This window comes from Sceloporus occidentalis, unplaced genomic scaffold (assembly GCF_023333645.1).
Source record: "Sceloporus occidentalis isolate IW3139 unplaced genomic scaffold, rSceOcc1.0.p SCAF_163, whole genome shotgun sequence".
In the NCBI taxonomy this organism is placed as follows: domain Eukaryota; kingdom Metazoa; phylum Chordata; class Lepidosauria; order Squamata; family Phrynosomatidae; genus Sceloporus; species Sceloporus occidentalis.
The window spans coordinates 390234-410360 of record NW_028317143.1 but is presented as its reverse complement, the minus strand read 5'-3'; the positions used below and the strand labels follow the sequence as shown (position 1 = coordinate 410360).

Below are 20127 nucleotides of genomic sequence, written 5' to 3'. Positions count from 1 at the left end.
TATCACAGCTTCAACGAAAAATATTTCAAACATGAAACAAAAAAATTGGAACGCAAATTATCTATTTCATTTCCAGGTCTCACGGGGTGACCAAGCGATGACACATTAAATCCCTATTTATATGGTTAATATGAAGGATGTTGACACCGTCGGGTTTTATTGAGGGAAGCATTAGTTTCAGCTCATGGATTTTCCATCCCTATCTATTTGCCGTGATATTAAATCTGTATTAGGACATCTCGCACGTGGCAGCTGGAGTGGTGATGGGCTGGTTTAGTAAAGGAGATTGTTATATCATATCCCTGCCGTTGGGAAGGTAAACAGATTCAGGATGTGAATTGCTTGCATCTCATGCGCTTCCCCGCAAAAGGGGATATATCTGCTGTTTGGGGCCTTTAGGGCTGTAGAGCCCTGTGATACCCTCATACCCAACAAACATTCTAGAAAAGAGGGGCTTCGGGGGAGGAGAGGGGGCATGGGGGGAGGAAAGGGGGCATCAGGGGAGGAGAGGTGGCACAAGGGAGGAGAGAGGGGCATCAGAGGAGGAGAGAGGAGGCACACAGAAAGACAGGGGGCCCTTGTGATCTTAGAGGTGAGTGGGACACATGGGAGCTGCCGTGGGGGTCTGTACTTTTACAATTGATTTTTAATTTTCCCTGAACTGGTCTGGGGAGATCCCCAACAGGGTCATGATCCACAATCATACCCCTCAAAATCCAGACAGTGGGGCAGCTTCCCGGGACAATGCCTGTAAGTTGGGACTGTCCTGGGAAAACTGCAACAGTTGGGAGGTATAGTGTCATCTTCATTTTTCCTGCTGTAAAGACTTAAACCTTAATCAGTCGTTGGTCTCGTCTTAGATTCAGGAGCCATATGCCGATCCCATGCATGTTTAATACCCTCACTGTATTAGCCTCTACTACTTCTGCTGGGAGGCTGTTCTATTTATCTACCACCCTCTCCGTAAAGTAAAACTTCCTCACAGAACATCTCTGACCCTCTAGTTTTAGGTTATGGCCTCTTCCCTCCTGTACTTTGTTTAATCCCTTTGTGTTATTATAACCCACTGAAGGTCTCAGTATCACCCGTCATCGTACGGGCGGCCGGCAATGAGATCACATTAAGCTGATATGGCTGTGACTGCGTATTCACATGTCTGTGTTACCAGACTACATTCCAAAAAACACACAAATTCATTACTTTCACTCCGTGGGTTTTCCATTTTAGAGTTTGATGGTATTGTTAGCGAACGCGGCAGTCTGTGGGTCTGAACATTCATTACAAGATGAACATAGCTCTGGAACATGTCATTTGACACGCAAACATATGATCTACCCTATTTCTGTATGGTGAAAGAAAATCAATAGTCATTAAACGAAAGCACCGAAATGTCGTCTTTTTTTTTTCTCGTAGATCCATTTTTTTCACATAAATCATTATTTTTAATCATTATAAGGGACCCAAAATGGAAAATTCATGCACTCTTCATATAAGTGAGTACTGGGTAGTGTCCTCCAATGTAATCCAGGGCCAACGAGGAGTCCTCGTTGTACATAGAATGGCACTTATCTCAATCCTACATTTTAGACCTGACTTCAAGTTACATCATGACAGACTCAAACTTACATCATATTGCTTCCTCATTATGGTTTCTGACCACTAAAAGTGAGACCGTCCATGTTCCGTCCCATGCTATGTTATTATGGACACACTTTAGGCAAGGTTTGGTGTATTAGTCTCGTTTCTCGGCCTTTTGGCTAAGATCTAGTGAGTACCTGCCAGAGGGGGAAAGCTTGGTCCTCTGGCCTTAATGCCGGGCAGCTTGAAGCCCCGAGGTTCGTTCCGAGCCCCCTGTGTTTTGGTCCACCCAGGGCCCGTGCTCCATGAATGGGGGTGTGAGGTTATCACATCACTTTGGGACCCTTGCAGCCATTTTTTTTATGTCTCCGTCCTCTTTAATACTTATAGGAGATTTTGTAAACAGGACATTGTATTAGACATCAGACTGTAGAGCACTGGAGTGAGGACACCAAAAATGCCATGGAGTCCCCTATATGTTTCTCCTTTTTTCTGTGGGGGAGCTTTTAGAGGAGTGATTTCAGTGGAAGGACCAAGAAGATCCAACCCTCCTACAGCGAAAGAAAAGGGCTACGTATCCCTTAAGGGATCCCTTCAAGGGACTTGACAGAGCTACTGAACCTTCGGGCTTCAATAAAAAACATTGGTCTCAGTGGGGAAGTTTTAAGGGGTCGGTAGGCCTTCCGCTGGATAATCAGAGGCTGATCGGCCTGTTGAGCCATCAGGCTCTCCAGTTTGTCCCTGTCCAGTGGGCCAGTTGGGGAGGTCAGAGAACACATGAAGGACTGTGCCCAGCTGGCACAACCCTTGACTTCGTCGCAAGGGTCTGCTTGTCTCCTCTAAATTAATTAATGAGTTTACAAAAAACCACGGTTCTTCAGAACAGAAGCAAATGCGTCAATAGACCACAAGTACAAATCGTTATGAGGGCTGGACTCCTCATAAAGGAGTTTAAGTTACATTTCTTAGTTGAGGAGGAAAATGGACCATTGGGTCTCCGTAGCTCTGCAAATTAAACCCCATTTCCTGTACTGGTTACTTCCTGTTCCATGGCCCCGCCCACTTTATTTATATTGGCCATTAATAATTATTAAAAAATAAACTTTCCCCATGAAAACTTTGTATAAACATGGTCCTCTAACGATATAATTTATACAGGACTTTTTATCTTCCCTCCCTCCAAAAGTAACATACCTTCAATAGTTTCTCTTAATGTCAATGGTGCAGAAATCACCTCATTATTATTATTATATATTTATTATATAATAATATAATTTATATTAATTTTTTATTGTAGATTAAATTATTAATAATAATAATAATATATTTTTTTTTATATAGCGCCAGAAATTTACGCAGAGCTTCTATGTATGCAATATGATTATTATTTTTTTTAAATAAATGAAATCATTTTAAGTGAGTACATCATAGCGGAGAAATTGGCACATAAGAGACAGAAAAGTACAAAAAAAATCCCTTAATTCTTATTAATCGTATTGCAAATTTCCAAGACGCCAAGAACGAAAGTGCTCGTGGGATATGATAAATGCAGTATTATATGCTCACTGAAACATATGTCCAACGTTTCCCTTTTTAGGAAGGCCAGTTCCCTTTTCTTCCCCTTAACCAGTGACAAGAAATGTCGGATCGTGGAGGAATACAGTGCAGTCCCACCGATTCAGCTCTAAGATAATTAGATAGGACTCGCCAAACTTTACCAATATTTATGCCCAATGTAGGTGTTTTTTTTTGAATGGTATTCGCTGGATATGCGCTGAATTCTTGCTTGTTTTGTGGATCATGGATGACGAAGGAAGATTTTGCGGCATGGCAACATTTATTCACTCGCAGAGTACTTTAATATGTATTATATAGTGGGGGTGTCAGGTACATTAAACTGTCCCCTAAAAGGTTTTTATTTATTTAGTTTAAACTATGTCTTTTATGTAGATGTTTTTTCCCAGATTCTCATCCAATATTTATCAACTACGTTGCAAACTGTGCCCGGGTTAAGCATGGAACCCTCTGTAAATTAGCATGGCTCAGATCACCTTAGTGAATCAAACTGATTGTCATATTTTCATTTTAGTGAATACAAAAACTTCCTTTTTTGTTTTTTTATAAAACTATACACAGTTGCAGAAATTGTTACATAAATGCTATTTTATAATCACAATTTTATAATGCTATTTTATAATCACAATTTCCTTTGCACCATAATTTTTTTTTTATTTCTAACTGGGAGTTGCAATGGAATGACTGGGATGAAAAAATAAACATTTTTGGGTTTTTTTTCTGCCCCAGAAATCAAATTTTACCCTATTATAATTCAGCAAGTAATGTAAAATTGTTAATATAATAAATGAGGGCTAGTTGTCAGTGGAGGTGGGGCTAGCCATTCATGGGGCGGGGCCATCCCCAGATAGTCTTAAGTGGGCTTTCCTGCCCATAGATAGAGAAAAGTGACCCAGAGACCTGGGGAAGCAGTGCTTTACTAGGAGACTCCAGGTCAACCCATGTATGATGATAATCATCTGGGAAGCAGGAAATTAATATAGCTACCACCTATATGATGTTTTTTGTACATATATCTTATTTTAATCGGTAAACATATACCGATATGTGTCAAGTAAGTGCTTTTATTTTCCCATTTGGAAGAATACACATTAAAGTACTCACAGAGGGTTAGGGTAACTCACAGAGTACTTTAATATACATTCTTCTATAGTTGGGGTGCCAAGGACATTATACTGTCCCTTTAAGTATATTTTATAATAACCCAAAGCTACCTTGTATTAATGGTTTCCTTATTGCACCAAAGATGACCAAATCTTGTAAAAGCAATAATCATGTCTGTAAAATCACAATGATAGTTACACAGTTGATGTACTAGAAAAAGAAAGCTAACTGGGGGGGGGGGGTCTCTGCCATGACTACAAAATATATGAGAAAGGATTATCTACTTAAAAAAAACCCCCCAAAAAACCATTTATTTCATAGAGAATAAAAAAGAAACATTGCTCGTCTGTAATATACTGCATACATCTCTTACTGGTAAAGGTGCTGTTCCACCTTGTCTGCTTAATTAACACTTTTAGAACTAAATGTAGCATTAGAAATAAAATTCCCGTTTCTGTTAATGTCTAAACCAGGCCCAGACTGGCCATCTGGCATACCGGGCAAATGCCCAGCGGGCCCTGTCTGACAACCCCACACACACTCACCCAATCTGCTGCTCCAGCGGCTGGATATGCCCATACGTCTGCACTTACATCAGCAGGCGCCCTCTGGCCTTAAAGGGCCAGGGCCACCCCGTCATTGTTAGTCCGGCCCCGGTCTTAACCCTTCCAATAAATAATTATTTAATCATGTAAATGTTTTTTTTTTCAGGTGATGCTTAATTCTTATGTTACACAAAAGCAGGCATTGATATAAGATTTCATAAAAGCTAAAAAGTCTTCTTAAAGGTATATGTGGTTTTATGTGATTAAACCAGATGAAGGACTAAGATCACAGATCTGCCCTATTTGCGTAATATCCTAGAGAGGGTAATTAATGTCTTATCTAAGTGGGATGGCAACCTTAAGCACTGCCAAAGTAGTAGGTAGACCGAATATCCAGAAAACCAACAATCTGTCAGTGAGCCGCAGGGGTAATACGTGCCAACTTGCAGAGATTAAATTTGCCTTCAAGTTTTCATAAAGTGTAACAGAAAAAAGGGGTCTTCACTAAACGTAAATGCAAATTACAGGTGTATGAGATTTCACGCCAGGTCAACTCAAAGTGATGGGGTACAAAATTTAATGACTCACTGAAACGGAATGAAAACATGTCCATGTTAACACTTGTTATATTCCGCCAACAAAGCCAATATTCCCACTACTGATGTTGTCCCATGCTCTCTACGGAGCTTTGTATTCTACAAGGCCAACAGCTGCAGAGATCTGACAAGTAATCCTTCACCTGTCTGTAACCAAAGACCATTATGCAAGAGCTAACCGAGTAGTAGACCGAAGATAACATTCCAAACATGGCAGAAAGCATGTCATTATCATAATCATTTTCTATAAGTCCAGAAACGATGGCTATCCACACCATGTCGCTGGAGATCCAGCAGATGACATAGAGGGTGAGAAGAGAAAGCAAAGTCTTTGTAGCTTGGGCTGTGTGCTTGTTCCAGCTACGCCTGGCAGTCATGACATCCCTCACCTGCCTCCTGTGCCTACAGATCAGATCTATTATAAATCCATTCAACAGGATGACCAGGATTATTAACAACAGGTCCAAGGTCACTGTAGCGTAGGTTAAGAGTCTAAGAGGCATATTTTCAGTTGGACTTATGCAATAGGTACTTGTCACCAATGGATTGCTTTTGTTATATGGAGTCACACGATCTTTGTATATAAGATACGGCGTATGGAAGGTGATGCTGAAAGTCCAACAGCTGGCAAGGGACCAATTGACGTACTGTCCTTGATGTCTGTGGATGAACTTGGACCACTGGTTACCGGGACTCCTTATCTTTATGAGGTGGAGAAAGCTCAAGTTCTCAACAGACCAAATACTGATGAGCCTGAGGGTATGGTAGAAATAAAGCAGGATCTGGCATCCCAAGGTGCCAAAAATACTAGAGTTGAAGAACACTAGTATTCCAGGGATCTCCCTATAACAACACAACAAGAGGTTGACTATGGCCATGTTGGTTATGATCCTATCCAGGGGCTGGAAGGCTTTGTGTCTGATGGCATTGCTAATGAAGGCAAAGAGAATGACGAGGTTTGCTACAGTTCCAAAAACAGTGGTAAAATAAATTGCCAGAGACACAATGTCAGGGGCAGTAAATATCATTCTTAGTTGCTTCTCTGTATTCTTCGTTGTCCTCACATTGGTGTCCTTGAGATTGTAGTTAGAATGACGACATATCCATCATCAGTTTAAGTTCTTTGTAAATGGAGTCAGATGCAGCTTATCCCAAGGTTTCTCCGTGTAGCTTCTAGGGAACGAGATCCTTTTAATGCCAACTGCATGTGAGAACCTGTAGGTGTGAGCACCTTATCTGAGTCTCCATGGTTACCTTTTATTTCCAGTAAGATAGTTTAGAGGTACGGGAACCAACTAGTGACAAATAGCAGGTGACTAATGACTATATAACATCACAATAATCACCATAATGGGATTTATAACCACAAAGCATGAATGAGGATTTCTACAACACTGTCCAGGCTTGCCAGTAGAAAAGTCCTATCCCTTTACACTGAGCTGGCATGCCATGGAGTGAGACTGACGTCTGAAATAACAATAACAAGGCATTACTAAATAAAAAATCCTAAATTCTGTGCTTATGCTGGTGATTTAAAAAAAAAACAAACCCAAACCTTTTTGTCCAACAACACATTTCAATGATTGATTGAGCGTGGCAAACATTGTATCCAGTGAAATGAATAACAAAATTTCTACCAGAAGTCAAGGAAGCATGGGTGATCGAGATAATTTTAATTCACATGGGTAGGGAATGGGCTTGGGAACACACTGCTCAACTGCATGAATATGACTCCAAGACGTAGGGCTTCACCTGGAGACTCCTGGTCAAACCTAGGGAATTCCCAGAGACTCCAGGTCAAACCTGCTAAGTTCACAAGCATCTTCATGGTATACAAATATATGTATATATTGATTTTCATCTGTTAACATTATCACACGGTATCATTTAGTGCAAGGAACTGGAAAAAGAAACGGATCCATGTTAAGTACCTATTAATATTGTTTATTTACCCATGAAATTGGTGATAAAATACAAGTAAACAAGGTGAACTCTTAGGTAATGAAAACATTATAGACAAAAAAATAAAGGACGTTTTAGTCGACAGCGGAGATATTGATTGTGGTGAGTTTGTCTAAGGTTTTTTCAGCAGCTTTATAAGTCAAGAATAATATTAGGAGTCCAATAAACACTGCGGCACATTACAGAACTCTCAGTGGGTTTAAGGACTGAGTTATTTTAAAAAATAAGTACTTTACATACTTTTGTTTTGAACCACAAGATTGTATCGTTTCCGCTATCTCCTGAGGTGGCGATGTTTGGTATGGTTGGTCCTACTGGTCGTTCTTCTAAAAAACTCACACATATTGTTACTGCTGTGGCCCGTAAATGTATACTTCACCACTGGATCCGACCTCAACCACCCACTCTTACTCTTTTCCAAGACAAATTGTTTTACCTATTTCGGATGGATTGGGTAGAAGCCACGCTGACAAAGGAAAAATCCACCAGTAAGTTTTTTGACACTTGGGGCACATTCATTTCCACATTGAAAACAGACACACAATTGTTGATCCAATCCGCTTTTCAACATACCTCGTGGTACAGTCTCCAACTTCTTCGAGGCAGAACTCCAATTATACCTGCATAGGTTCTGTCGCTGTGCACGACATGGTGTTTATTAATGGGCAATCCCCCCCCCCTTTTTTTTTAATTTTTTTTTTACCACCACGCAGGATGAGCAGAGGGTTTATTTGTTCTTGTTTGTTATGTTCTGTTTCATTTCAGACTACATTTATACACGTTCACGTCTATGGATACATAGTGTCATATTTACCTCACGACGAGAACCTCTGTACCTACCCATATGGCTGACACACACCTTACCATCTCACCTCCTCTTTGTGGACCTCTACTTGATACCATGTCATTCTCCTCAAATGATGAGGACTACTCATGCTTTTCGATCTTTTTGCTACATATCCTCAACTTATACATATTCTTGCTTATATTTATTATACGACATTCTTGTTGTGTTGGCTCTATACCCCTTCACATGTACTGTGTGACTGTTTGTCATTCTTTCTGTATCCTTATCGCAACGAACCAAAGAAAACATAAAAAAGGAAAAAAAACTTTAAATAAAAAGAAGTTTGAAAAAAAAAAAAAAATAAGTACTTTGCTGGTGGAAAATGCACAAATTAGTCTTGGTTTGAAAAAAAAAAAGGGAAAGATGGTAAATTAAAATCGTATTAATTAAAAGGCAATGCATAATGACCAACATTGCGTCACCCTAGCTGGGGCAACAACAGGTCAGATGACGTGATGAGCATCGATATGGCCATAGTTCGGAGCGTACAGCTGGTGAAACTAAGTACAACGTTTCAGTTTGGGGACTTGGTGTACAAAAGTTGCCTGCAGCCCCAATAAAAAAAACATTTGCAGGGATAGGTGATAGAAAATATATTCCAAGTTGTTTAGAATGTTCTATCAATTTTAGAACTCTCTGTATCTATATAGATGTGTCTTAGTTCCTATTAAAACCACTAGAACAGAACCAATCTGATGTACCTCTAGTATACAGTTCTACAGTAGCTCCATCCTTCATTAGTCTAGTTAAGCTTTGAGGTCTGCCGACACTCCTGATGAAGCATCAGATCCATGTCCTACTGGCACTGTTTGTGGGTCTATAAGGTATGATGTCATACCCCACATCTTTGTAAGCGTGAAGGGCGGGAAAGCATTCTTCTCATGCGAACAAGGGGGTCTCAATTAGAACGTCTGCAATGTTCGCAGAGTTGACTTGCAGTAAGTATATCATATGTCAAGAGATATGATCAGACAAACATATCTTCTGTATGGCAAATAACTGGGGTGGTGAATCCCCGGTCCAATCCCCCCCCTATGCAGTTATGCAAGTAGGAGACCATATACATTTTGAGGGACCTCTCAGCTATCATATGCATTAACGTGCATTGAAATGCTACCTAAATTCAGATGATACAGCTGCTTAGATCCATTTGAATCTCTGCTCTCACCTATAGTCCCACTAATGACTTATCCTAGAAGAAAATATGTTTTATTGATTATTTAAACACAATTAGAGAACATGCTAAGTGCAGTCATAACAGTCCCCAAGAGCTGTGGCTTTCCGTCTTTCAGCTTAGGCTCCGTGTTGTGTTGTCAAGCAGCCGAGGGTTTGAGAAGATACCGGTGGCCAAGCCATAAAGATAACGGGCAATCCATAGTATCTGTGCACATCACAGCTTACGTAAACACAATGCTAGCCATTACTGAATAGGAGATTACGTAAACAGACACTTATGGTAATTTTATTAACAAAAAACAAATCATTAGCTATCAGTAATTGCTCACAAATATATATCTCTGCATCCTTAAATTGATCACCTTACCAAAAATTCCATATACCTGTAATGTGATAAACAGGGCTGGATTAACGGCAGAGCACACGATGCAACTGCTCCAGGGTCGCAGCATTTTGATGGGTCTATACTTTTTATCTGTCACATAAAGCAGAGATTCAATTGGGTCCCGCGATGTTCGCCAATCACCCCCCCCTTCATTGACATATGTCATTTCCGGGTGCGCAGCACAGCGTGGGACCTACAGGCCACAAGGAGCTTACAGGAGGGAAGGATGCGGTAAGTACTGTGTATGTATGTGTGTATGTACAGTATGTGTGTATGTCTCCCAAATGCGGGGGCTATCGGAGGCTCTGTTTGTACTCCGAGATGCATATTGACAGACAGGTAAGTACAGACTAGAGATAACGGTCACACAACAGGCTGGTATACAAGAACAGATTATATTGATGAAAGCCCTCTGGCAGGGCACGCGGCAGGAAGCCCTCTGGCAGGGCACGCGGCAGGAAGTCCTCTGGCAGGGCACGCGGCAGGAAGCCCTCTGGTGGGGCACACGGCAGGAAGCCCTCTGGTGGGGCACACGGCAGGAAGCCATCTACCGTATGCCCCGCCAGACTATGTAGAGAGGCTTCCGAGACGGTCCAACACAGTGATGGGGTATAAAATGCTCACAGGAACTGCGAACATCTGCACAGAGTATGGGATAAACCCTCCCAGATCCAAATGGGAGATTCCACAGAAGGTTGTGGAGAATAGCATGGCTAAGATCCTGTGGTATTCTGGATGGGTACAACCCTTGCAGTCATCAAGAGTTTGTATATGTATCCAGTCATCAATGATTTATTGATTAGTGTTGTGACGGGTGGAGCCATTGCTGGCACACTGAGCTTCAGCAACATTGCTGGGATTTGATCAGGTCCAGCTTGGTATTTCATTTTCAGTTTATTGAGATGTTTATTTATGACACTAACAGGCACAGGTCTGAAGTCTGAATTTCTCTTTATGGGGTTATTTGCAAAGTTGGTGGAGCCTGATCCGCATTAGTAATTTCTTCAATGGATGTCATTAATTAACTTCACAATCAAGGTGGTGGCACATCCGACAAAATAATTATTAACCAGGCATGTCAAAAAAACATCCCCTTGGCGACAATTGACGTGCCTGGAACGTCATGAGTTTAAACGTTTGTTAAAAGTGATCTAAGATCACTTTCTTCTCCCAAACGGTGTTGCTGTAATGCCTCGACGTTGAGACATTCAGCAACACTGAAATCTGCAGCAGGGGCCCTGTCCGATACATACATTCATAAATACCCCCCTCCATTACCTTCTTACTCCCTCCATCACTCCCTTGCTTCTGGTGCTCGGACACTGTGCTCACAGCCTCCCTTTTACAGTGGGGTCACATAACCTTTCTACGTTTTTTTGACTCCTCTGCCAATTATGATCCGCATGATGAGATCAACAATTTGGGGAGGAATGCATTGAAAATAAATTGTATATTACTGCCTCATAAGTAATGGCAGCAGAATACTGTTTACAATGCTGCAGAATATGATGGCGCTATATAAATCAATATGTAATAATACTAAGAAACAAAGGGATTCCATAAGCTTAAAAATTATTGTTATTTGGAGTCAGGTTTGCTTTTCCATTGTTCAAATTACAAAAAAAATGTCTTAATTATTTTAGCCTTTTCAATACCCCTTTCTATTCTTTTTTTTTCTTTTAATTTTCTAATAAACATGTTAATAAATACAGTACACATTCCCACATTTTCAAAAGTCACTTGAGTTTATTGTGTCTGGAATGGTACGAATAGCACTAACGGAGAAGCAAGAGCTCTTTCATGTATGCTGCGATTATCTCTGGTGTTGAATTAGACACTCTAATGTTTGAGAACAAAATGTATTCAGAAGGCAAACAATTCATACTACAACTACTAAGTAAATAGTTCACAATTAAATGGAAATCAAATAGAGTGCTGGAAAGATAGAAATGAATTTATTTCATTTTTAACCCATGCATTTTAAAACCTTACAATTTCAACACGCTCATATGCAAATTAAGGAATCTACAGTTAAAGTCATTCGGATATGGTGGACACCTAGATATAAAAAAATAAGATTATCCCAGCCATATGACTATGCTGTGTGGTTTTAAAATGCTGAAAACATTTATACCACTTTTGCTGGAAGGCTGTTCAACTTATCTATCACCCTCTCTCCTAATTTGAAATAAACTTTGTTTGTACAAAGCTATTCATCATTTTTAGTTGCCTTCCTCTGGACATTCTCCTAGATATCTATATCCTTTTGCAAAAGTAATATGGGGTCTTCAGCAGGGCCGAGCCTAGGGTCACTGAAGCCTGGATGCAAGAATTTTGTTGGTGCCCCCATTTAAGTGTGGCTATATTGCCAACCACTTCTCTTAACAAATGTAACACTTCTAACCACAGACATTGTCTATGGCAACCACTTCACCAAGTAACATGCCACCCACTTCCCACAGCTTTCACCCCAAACAGGTTGTAAGTGCCGTCTGTACCACAAACCACTTACCAGTGCCATCTTTGTGCCCACACAGTTCGTTAGTGCTATCATTGTGCCTAGACAGCTTGTTAGTGCCATCCCTGTAACCAACAGCTTGTCAGTGCCATCTTTTGCCCTCAGTTTGTTAGTGCCATTTTTTATCCCCAAACAGCTTGTCAGTGCCATATTTGCCTCCAAACAGCTTGTCAGTGTCATCTGTGTCACCCAACATGTCAGTGCTATCTTTGAGGCCCACTCAACTTATCGGTGCTATCTTTGTCACCAAACTGCTTGTGCTGACTTTGCCCCAAAGAACTTGTCAGTGCCACCTTTGTCCCCAAACTGCTTCTCTGTGTCATTTTAGCCTTCAAACACCTGTTCCCTCTTAGTTTCTCCAAACAGCCTGTCTGTGCTATCTCTGTCCCCATCTAGCCTGAGTCTTCTTTGCCCACATACAGCTAGTCAGTGCCCCCAAACAGATTGTATCATATTTGTATATGATTGTATCATATTTGCCCCCAAACAGCCTGCCAGTGTGATCTTTGCCACAAAAGATGAGTAGAAGAGAACATCATGCTAGTGTGGAGGGGTCATATGGGGGGTAAAATCATCTTTGATTTTACTGCTTTCAATAAAGTAATACTGGTGTAACTTACAAAACTTGGATATGGTTACAGAGAATATAACATTGTTATTAATCAGAAGGCTACACCTTATTATTTTACTTTTAATCCGGATTCAAAATTTGCTAGGAGAATAAAATCCTTTATCTTCTCAAATAAAGTGGTATTTGTGTGCTCTGCGGGGACTGTATCCCAAGTGAAACATGTCTATTTTCTATGTGCGCAATTACCAGAATGTAAGGATTTGTTTTATCCATGTGAAGATGGATGGAACAGTTTCACATTATATAAATATAAACCTAAGTGCCTCACCTGTCACTGTACAAACCCATCTTGTGATACCACATCCTTGCCGTGGAGCTGGTGGTGCCTATACAGCGACTTTTAAGTATCACGGTGGAGCTGAAAGTCATGAGCTTTAAAGAACGGAGCACGATGCTGCTGGTTTGCTTGTTAATTCATATCACTTTCTCCCAAATGTTGTTGAAATTTTTCTTTTTGCTTATCCTGTGGGTGTCTCCTTGTAAATCTGAAATCCAGAAATCTCCATGTTATCTCATAAGAAAAACGTATACATTTGAATACGAGTATTTCCAGGAAGGGGATATCATTATTGGAGGAATATTCACAGTTAACACCTGGATAACAAACTGGTACGCTGACCCTAAAATGCCCGTACAACAAGCGTGTGCACAGTGAGTAGAAATTTGATTATATATTTAGAATTCATTTACATCATATAGGAGCTGTGTCAGATAATGTGACCTGACGTGAAGCACAATATGCAGCCAGACAGATTGCTGTTCAGGCTCCACTGTCTGTAGGTCAGCGATTTCAAAGGCTATCATTCTTTGTTACTGACATTTTCTTACTTGAAACAATAAAAAAAACTTTGATTCATTCGCCTTTTTTTGTTGTTGGGGTCTGCGGTGAATGAGAGGTTAAACTGAATAGCAGTTCCGGATTAAGTCACCATTCTAGAACTGTGAGACATAATACTTACTTGCCAACAACATAGCAGAAAAAAATGGCTCATTGGGTTTAATATTAAATATAATTTAGTTTAACCCCTTAAGGACAATGGACGGTCCCTAAACCCATTTAAAACAATGCATTTTTAGCCCGTACATGTACGGTCTTTGTCATTAAGGGGTTAATATTATTTAATATCGAGTCACAAACGTCCACTTACATTACAATAAAAACACAAGGGGGTAATGGCGTGGCAATCTCACATTTCTGTGAAGCAATAAAATCAGACAGCATTAACATGTTACTCACCGACCAACCAACCAAGCTACCAAACCTGTTAGGTTTCTGCACCAGTAACCGCAGTGCAGCCCCCTAGATCGTAAGCTTCTGAGCCTAATGTATCGGTTGGTCTTAGTCTGTCAATCGTAGTTTTGTCAGACCCTTTGAATACATGATTGTCTCTATATAAATAAAAGAGAATAATCATAATTTTAGTATTTAAAGCAAAAAATAACACAGTTGGCAGTTGCGCTAGTGTGTAGCATCGGGGACAGTGTGACTACCTTTGTTTTATGCACTATCCTGTCCGGACGGTAATGAGTTAAATGTAAGCACAGTTGTTGAGTAATTGCTGGCTCGTGATTTAGCACCAGGTATAGTTTTGATGTGAAGGAAATATTCATGCTCAAAAGTTAAAAACAAATGCCTGATTGTGATAGCGTTGTTGAAATCCTAATAAAATATACTTAAGAAATGTATCAAATTTCACACAAATTCATCTGGGGAAAAAAGTGAAGTGTACTTTACGGCAGATATAAAAATTGTTATGGGGGCAAGATCTGTGTCCTCGTGAAAGTTTTAGAAGAAGTAGAGGGTTATGCCAAGTTTTTAGACTGGCCTTGAGATTCATAAAATATTAACCCCTTAATAGACCATTGTAAGCAATACATGTAGCGACTGACAAAATGTCAGAGACGTGATCGGATCAGAGTGAGAAACACAGTGACGCCTATCTGGTGAAAGAAATCTTGTGATTTGGCTTAGAGAGGGGGAAAAAAAAAAAAAGCTTGTAATATAGAATTTGTGCAGGTTAATGAGAGAGAAGAAAAACCCAGCTGAACAGAGGGAAAAAATTTAAATGATTTAGTCTGTACACGTTAAAAAAACAGCCTCGGTTATAAATGGGTTAAGTTGGGAAAGTGTGTATGATTCATTACAGAAATGTGTTTATTATTCTTTTTACTATAATGATTGCCAAATCATCTAACATTTGCAGGCTAGTCCTTATAACCTTAACCACTTTGTGACCAAAGCATTTTTTCCTTTTTTTTTTGGATACATTTGTTCAATTGTGGATTCCCCTGGTCAGTAGCGTACCTGGCGGGGGGGGGCGGTCCGCCCCAGGTGTCGCTCATCAGGGAGGTGCCATGGGCTAGGGTGACCACATGTCCCTTATGATTGTGTGAATTAATTATGTGAATGAAAGTGTGAATTAGTGAGTGACTGTTAAAGTTTTTGTGTATATGATAGATGTATATAGATGCTAACAGCAATCATACTCCTATCATGCCAAGTCAGCTACTACATGCTGGAATCTGGGTATGCCTGGGCATGATAGGAGTGTGATTGCTGTTAACAATCATATATATATATATATATATTAATATTGTTAATGAATTTTTGGTCCTATTTTGCTGTGTTTCTTACTTTAAATAAAAGTGTGAGATTTTTTTTTATGGTGGGGGTCATATTTGGTTTCGGACAGGTAAATACTGCATTTTCGGTTTCAGTCCAGAAGTTTCGGTGCATCCCTAAGCCAGACAATGAAGTGGTAGGCCTACACCACATCAATGTTTGGCTTAGTATATAGTGATAGGAGTTATGCTGCACTATTATCAATGTCTGGCTCAATGTATAGTGATAGGGATTACGCTGTACCACCATCAGTGTCTGCCTCAGTATATAGTGATAGGTGTAATGCTGTACCACCGTCAATGTCTGCCTCAGTATATAGTGGTAGGTGTAATGCTGTACCCCCGTCAATGTCTTCCTCAGTATATAATGATAACAGTAATGCTGTATCACCTTCAATGTCTACGCCAGTATATAACGATAGAAGCTATGCAGTTTTCAAGTGTTTGTGGGGGGGGGTGCCACATACAGGATCCGCCCCAGGTGCCAAATACTCTAGGTACGCCCCTGCCCCTGGTGTTTGTTTATCGTACTCTCACAATTTACCGTACATATTGTGACAAATAGGACTTTTCCTTAATGCTAATTTAAATATATATTATTATACACGTTTGAGGTCTGGGCAGCCGTTATATTAACACACCTCAAATAATTTGGATTAGGCAAACTAAATGAAACTAGTCACGCCGTATTTTCATTAAAAGCCCCCCCCGAATAATTAACCCCATAGGAACGCTACAACGGCCGCATAACATTGAGTCTGTATCTTCACAGTATTAAACTTGAATATTATACACATCTCCTGGCTTTTATCTTCACCATCGATGCGATAAACAGAAACCCAGACATTTTACCCAACGTTACCCTGGGATATTATGCATTTGATTCCTGCGGATATGTGAATAAAGCCATAAAGAATGTGATGCAGATAATATCGGGACGCATCACGCAGGCTCCCAATTATTTCTGCGACAAACACGGCCAGGTGGTGGGTTTGGTTCCCAAACTACCATCGCTGTGGCACAAATGTTGAATCTTTACGGTTACCCTCAGGTAAGTTGCCTTGTTCAGTTCCCATAAATTTTTTAGCCATCAATAAAAATCGGATTTGTTAAATCATCCAAAATTATTCCCATTTATTTCACCAGCGTTTCTAAAACGTTATGTCCTCAACATATAATTTCTTTAATAACTTTAAAACAGAAATGTGCAGTTCATTAATATAAAATAATTGAATAATTAGTTTGATTGGTACTGGTACTGGTACCTTTACCTTCCCCTGGGGCCAGCAGGTACCCCTCTGTGACAACAGATCAAATTAACAACATTCTATGAGTTTGATAGGTCATGAGAGTTTGTTTATTTTACTAAGTATATATATATATATATATATTGTCTGTATCTCTAGATCAGCTATGGGGCTACAGACTCTATACTAAGTGACCGAAGGCAATATCCTTACTTTTACCGAACAGTTCAGGGGGATGAGGTCCAGTATACTGCAATTTTGAAGTTATTGAAATATCTTGGATGTAACTGGGTTGGAATTATTACTACTGGAGATGAGAGTGGAGAAAGGACATTGCAGTATCTGACCAGAGAGACCCCTAAATACGGCATCTGCATAGAGTTCTCCATTTACATTACGAAAGAAGGAAAATTTACTGACTACGTTAACATTATTCGGAAATCTACAACTGAGATTATCATCATTTGTGGTTTATTTAGTGCAAAATATATGACTCTGCTCAAGACAGCATCAGTTACAGACATTAATAAAACACTCATCCTTCCTGCTTCATGGTCACATGTATATGAGGTTGTATATAATGCACCCACATTGTCTAACTGCAGTTTAGTATTCACATCACCCAGAAGAAACATCCCTGAATTGAGCACATTTGTTGATCATGTTCACCCATCAAATCGCCCAAATGACCCATTACTAGAAGACATTTGGATATGTTTCCTTAAGTGCTTGTCAAAAAGCCCTAATAAAAACAGGTTTTTCTCATTGGCACTTCATATGAAACTTCATAACTGTACCTGGAAGGAGAAAAGTATATCGATTCCTAATTTTGTGCTTACAGGAGCTCCTTATTTTGTGTATACTGCAGTATACGCCATGGCCTGGGCATTGAATGGCATTGATATGTCACTGCTTAAAGATTCAACAGGAGAACGATTAAGTAGATACAGCTACAAAGCAAAGGTATGTCTTAAAGGCTATGACATGTAATATAGACGTATTATAACACACATGGAGTTTTCCAACCACAGCCAGGTCTACATTTTCTGACTGACCAGCTGTTGACTGTAGTAGCCTCGACTTCCGTGCTAGGCATCCATTAAAGCACACATAACCCCACCACCCAATAAAAACACGACCACATGAATTTGGGTAGAAAAGGCCACAGCCGATTTTATTTAAATGCAGGACATTGCCACGCAGACCTAAAACCAAAATAGGTGCGTTAACAGGACAATGCCCAAAACACTGAACCATAAATAACATAAATTAACATAGTTAAACATTAACCATTTAAATGCAAAACCACCCCAAGCTTACCAGGTTATCCAGGTAACACACAGGGAAGGACATACCGAGATGCCCAACCCAAAACCTGAGGTTCCCAGCTCCACCTGCCAGGAAAACCTCCCACCACCAATGCTCTCCTATCAGCATTAACCTCTTAGAATACCTGGTAAGCATACGCACGACTGTGACAGAACAAACAATCCAAGACAAACAAGACAATAAAAGAAGGGAGGGACAAACAGGAATGGTAAGTGACAGAAAATGGTGCTTACCCCATTGGCGCCAATCACTTAAATAGCCCCACCGTTAACCCCTCCCCAACATTCAAAAAATGCCGCCAAGGCCTATCCCTGCTCGGCACCCAGTCAACTGCCCACTCAGGCCCATTCTGACCCCCGTGGTCTTCATTATGCATCCCTCTTTTCCTATCTCCTATCCACTTCTGTCATTTTTCTATTGCTATCCCCCCCCGACATTTCAGCTGTCCAAATTAGGACACCAGTGTTGGAGAATGTGGCAAGACAAGCATCGCAGAGAGATTGCAGGAGTATTCCTTGAACCGAAAACCTTCAATGCTTATTAGAGGGGGTGGGAAGGTACCAAAGTCAAGTATTTGAATTAGATTTACCCGGGATCTGTAATGATAACTGTTTGTTTTTCATTTGAAAGCTGAATAACTACCTAAAGAACGTTCATTACAAAGACAGCACCGGCAGTGACATTTTTTTTGATGAAAAGGGAGAACTTGCAGTAAATTATGATATTATTAATCGGATAATAATATTTGATGGGGAAAGAAAAGAAAAAATCCTGAACCAGGTGGGCACATTTGATCCAACACTTCCTGATAACCAGCAAATGCATATTGAGGACTGCAAAATAACTTGGAAAAACGACAGGGTACGTTTTATATGACATCATGTCAACACTTTGGGCCTACATGATTGAGCTCCAACCAGCCTATCTATACTATAGAGGACAGTATTATCAGTAAGGATAAGGGCTGCTGAAGGAAAATCCTGGAATGGTACACAATGAGTTCCACACCTTAAATGGACAGTTTAATGTCCATGACATACCCATTACAGAAGAATGCATATTAAAGTACACCCTGGAGAGTGCAGTCGCCCTGCACCAGGCCCTGTCCTACTCTTCTACTGCCCAATAACTCCTGAATTCCATCATTGGGCGCTCTGGGTCATTACAGTCGTTGGTATGGATCCAGTCCCTGACACAATCGATGGCAGCAAAGTACTTCCAATGAAGTGAAGGGAAGGCCTGCTCAGCAGAGCCACCAGTGGAGCTGACGGAAGGGTGGGGAAAGGGGCAAATGCATTTGGGAGATTCTGCAGAATCCCTTTTTATGCATTTGCAAAACAGATCACACAAAAATGTAAGGGGACCATGCACCTATCAGGTGCAATAAAGTGCATATTGGGATGGCATTTTATGCAACATTCTTCTAAAGACTTAGTATCACCATTAGGTCATAATGCTTGCTAAAGTAGTTAAAACTATTTTAAAAACAATGAAAAGAATGCTTTTTGGACACATGGACACATTATCACCTGGTTTCAGGAGTCTGAAATGCAGCTTTAAACACAAATTAAACACAAAAAAGCAAAACATATCTATATTAAAGGGGCACTGCAGTGTCTGAGATACCCATCGATTGGATAATAATAACGTCTATTATTCAGCTGCCGATTTGGTTAATTCTGAGAGTGTGTGCCAGGGCCGGACTGGGACTGAAAAGTTTATCTTGCGGTCGAGCTCTTATATCCACACGCACCCCTTATACATACCCGAGTCACACTATCTGCCGTACAAATAACTATAAAAACATTCTTTTTATCACATTATTTGTATTAAAATGGCAGAAAGCAAAAGTGTTAAAAGGCCCTAATAAATGAAATACATTACACATAATGGAATCAAAACATTTACTGCTGCAAACATTTTTAGATGAAAAAGTTCCATTTTATTCAGTGGAGCAAAACACTGATCACATTATTCTTCACGATATTCTGGTAAGAAACTTTTATTTCTTT

At 40.1% G+C, this 20127-nt stretch overlaps 1 protein-coding gene across 1 annotated transcript; it reads right to left on the bottom strand.

Annotated features, from left to right (window-relative positions):
• Window positions 1–5457: 5457 nt before the first annotated feature.
• LOC149279514 (olfactory receptor class A-like protein 1) lies at window positions 5458–6426 on the bottom strand. Its single transcript, XM_089501093.1, has one exon. The coding sequence runs from the start codon at window positions 6424–6426 to the stop codon at window positions 5458–5460; it is 969 nt and encodes a 322-aa protein (XP_089357219.1).
• Window positions 6427–20127: the final 13701 nt, after the last annotated feature.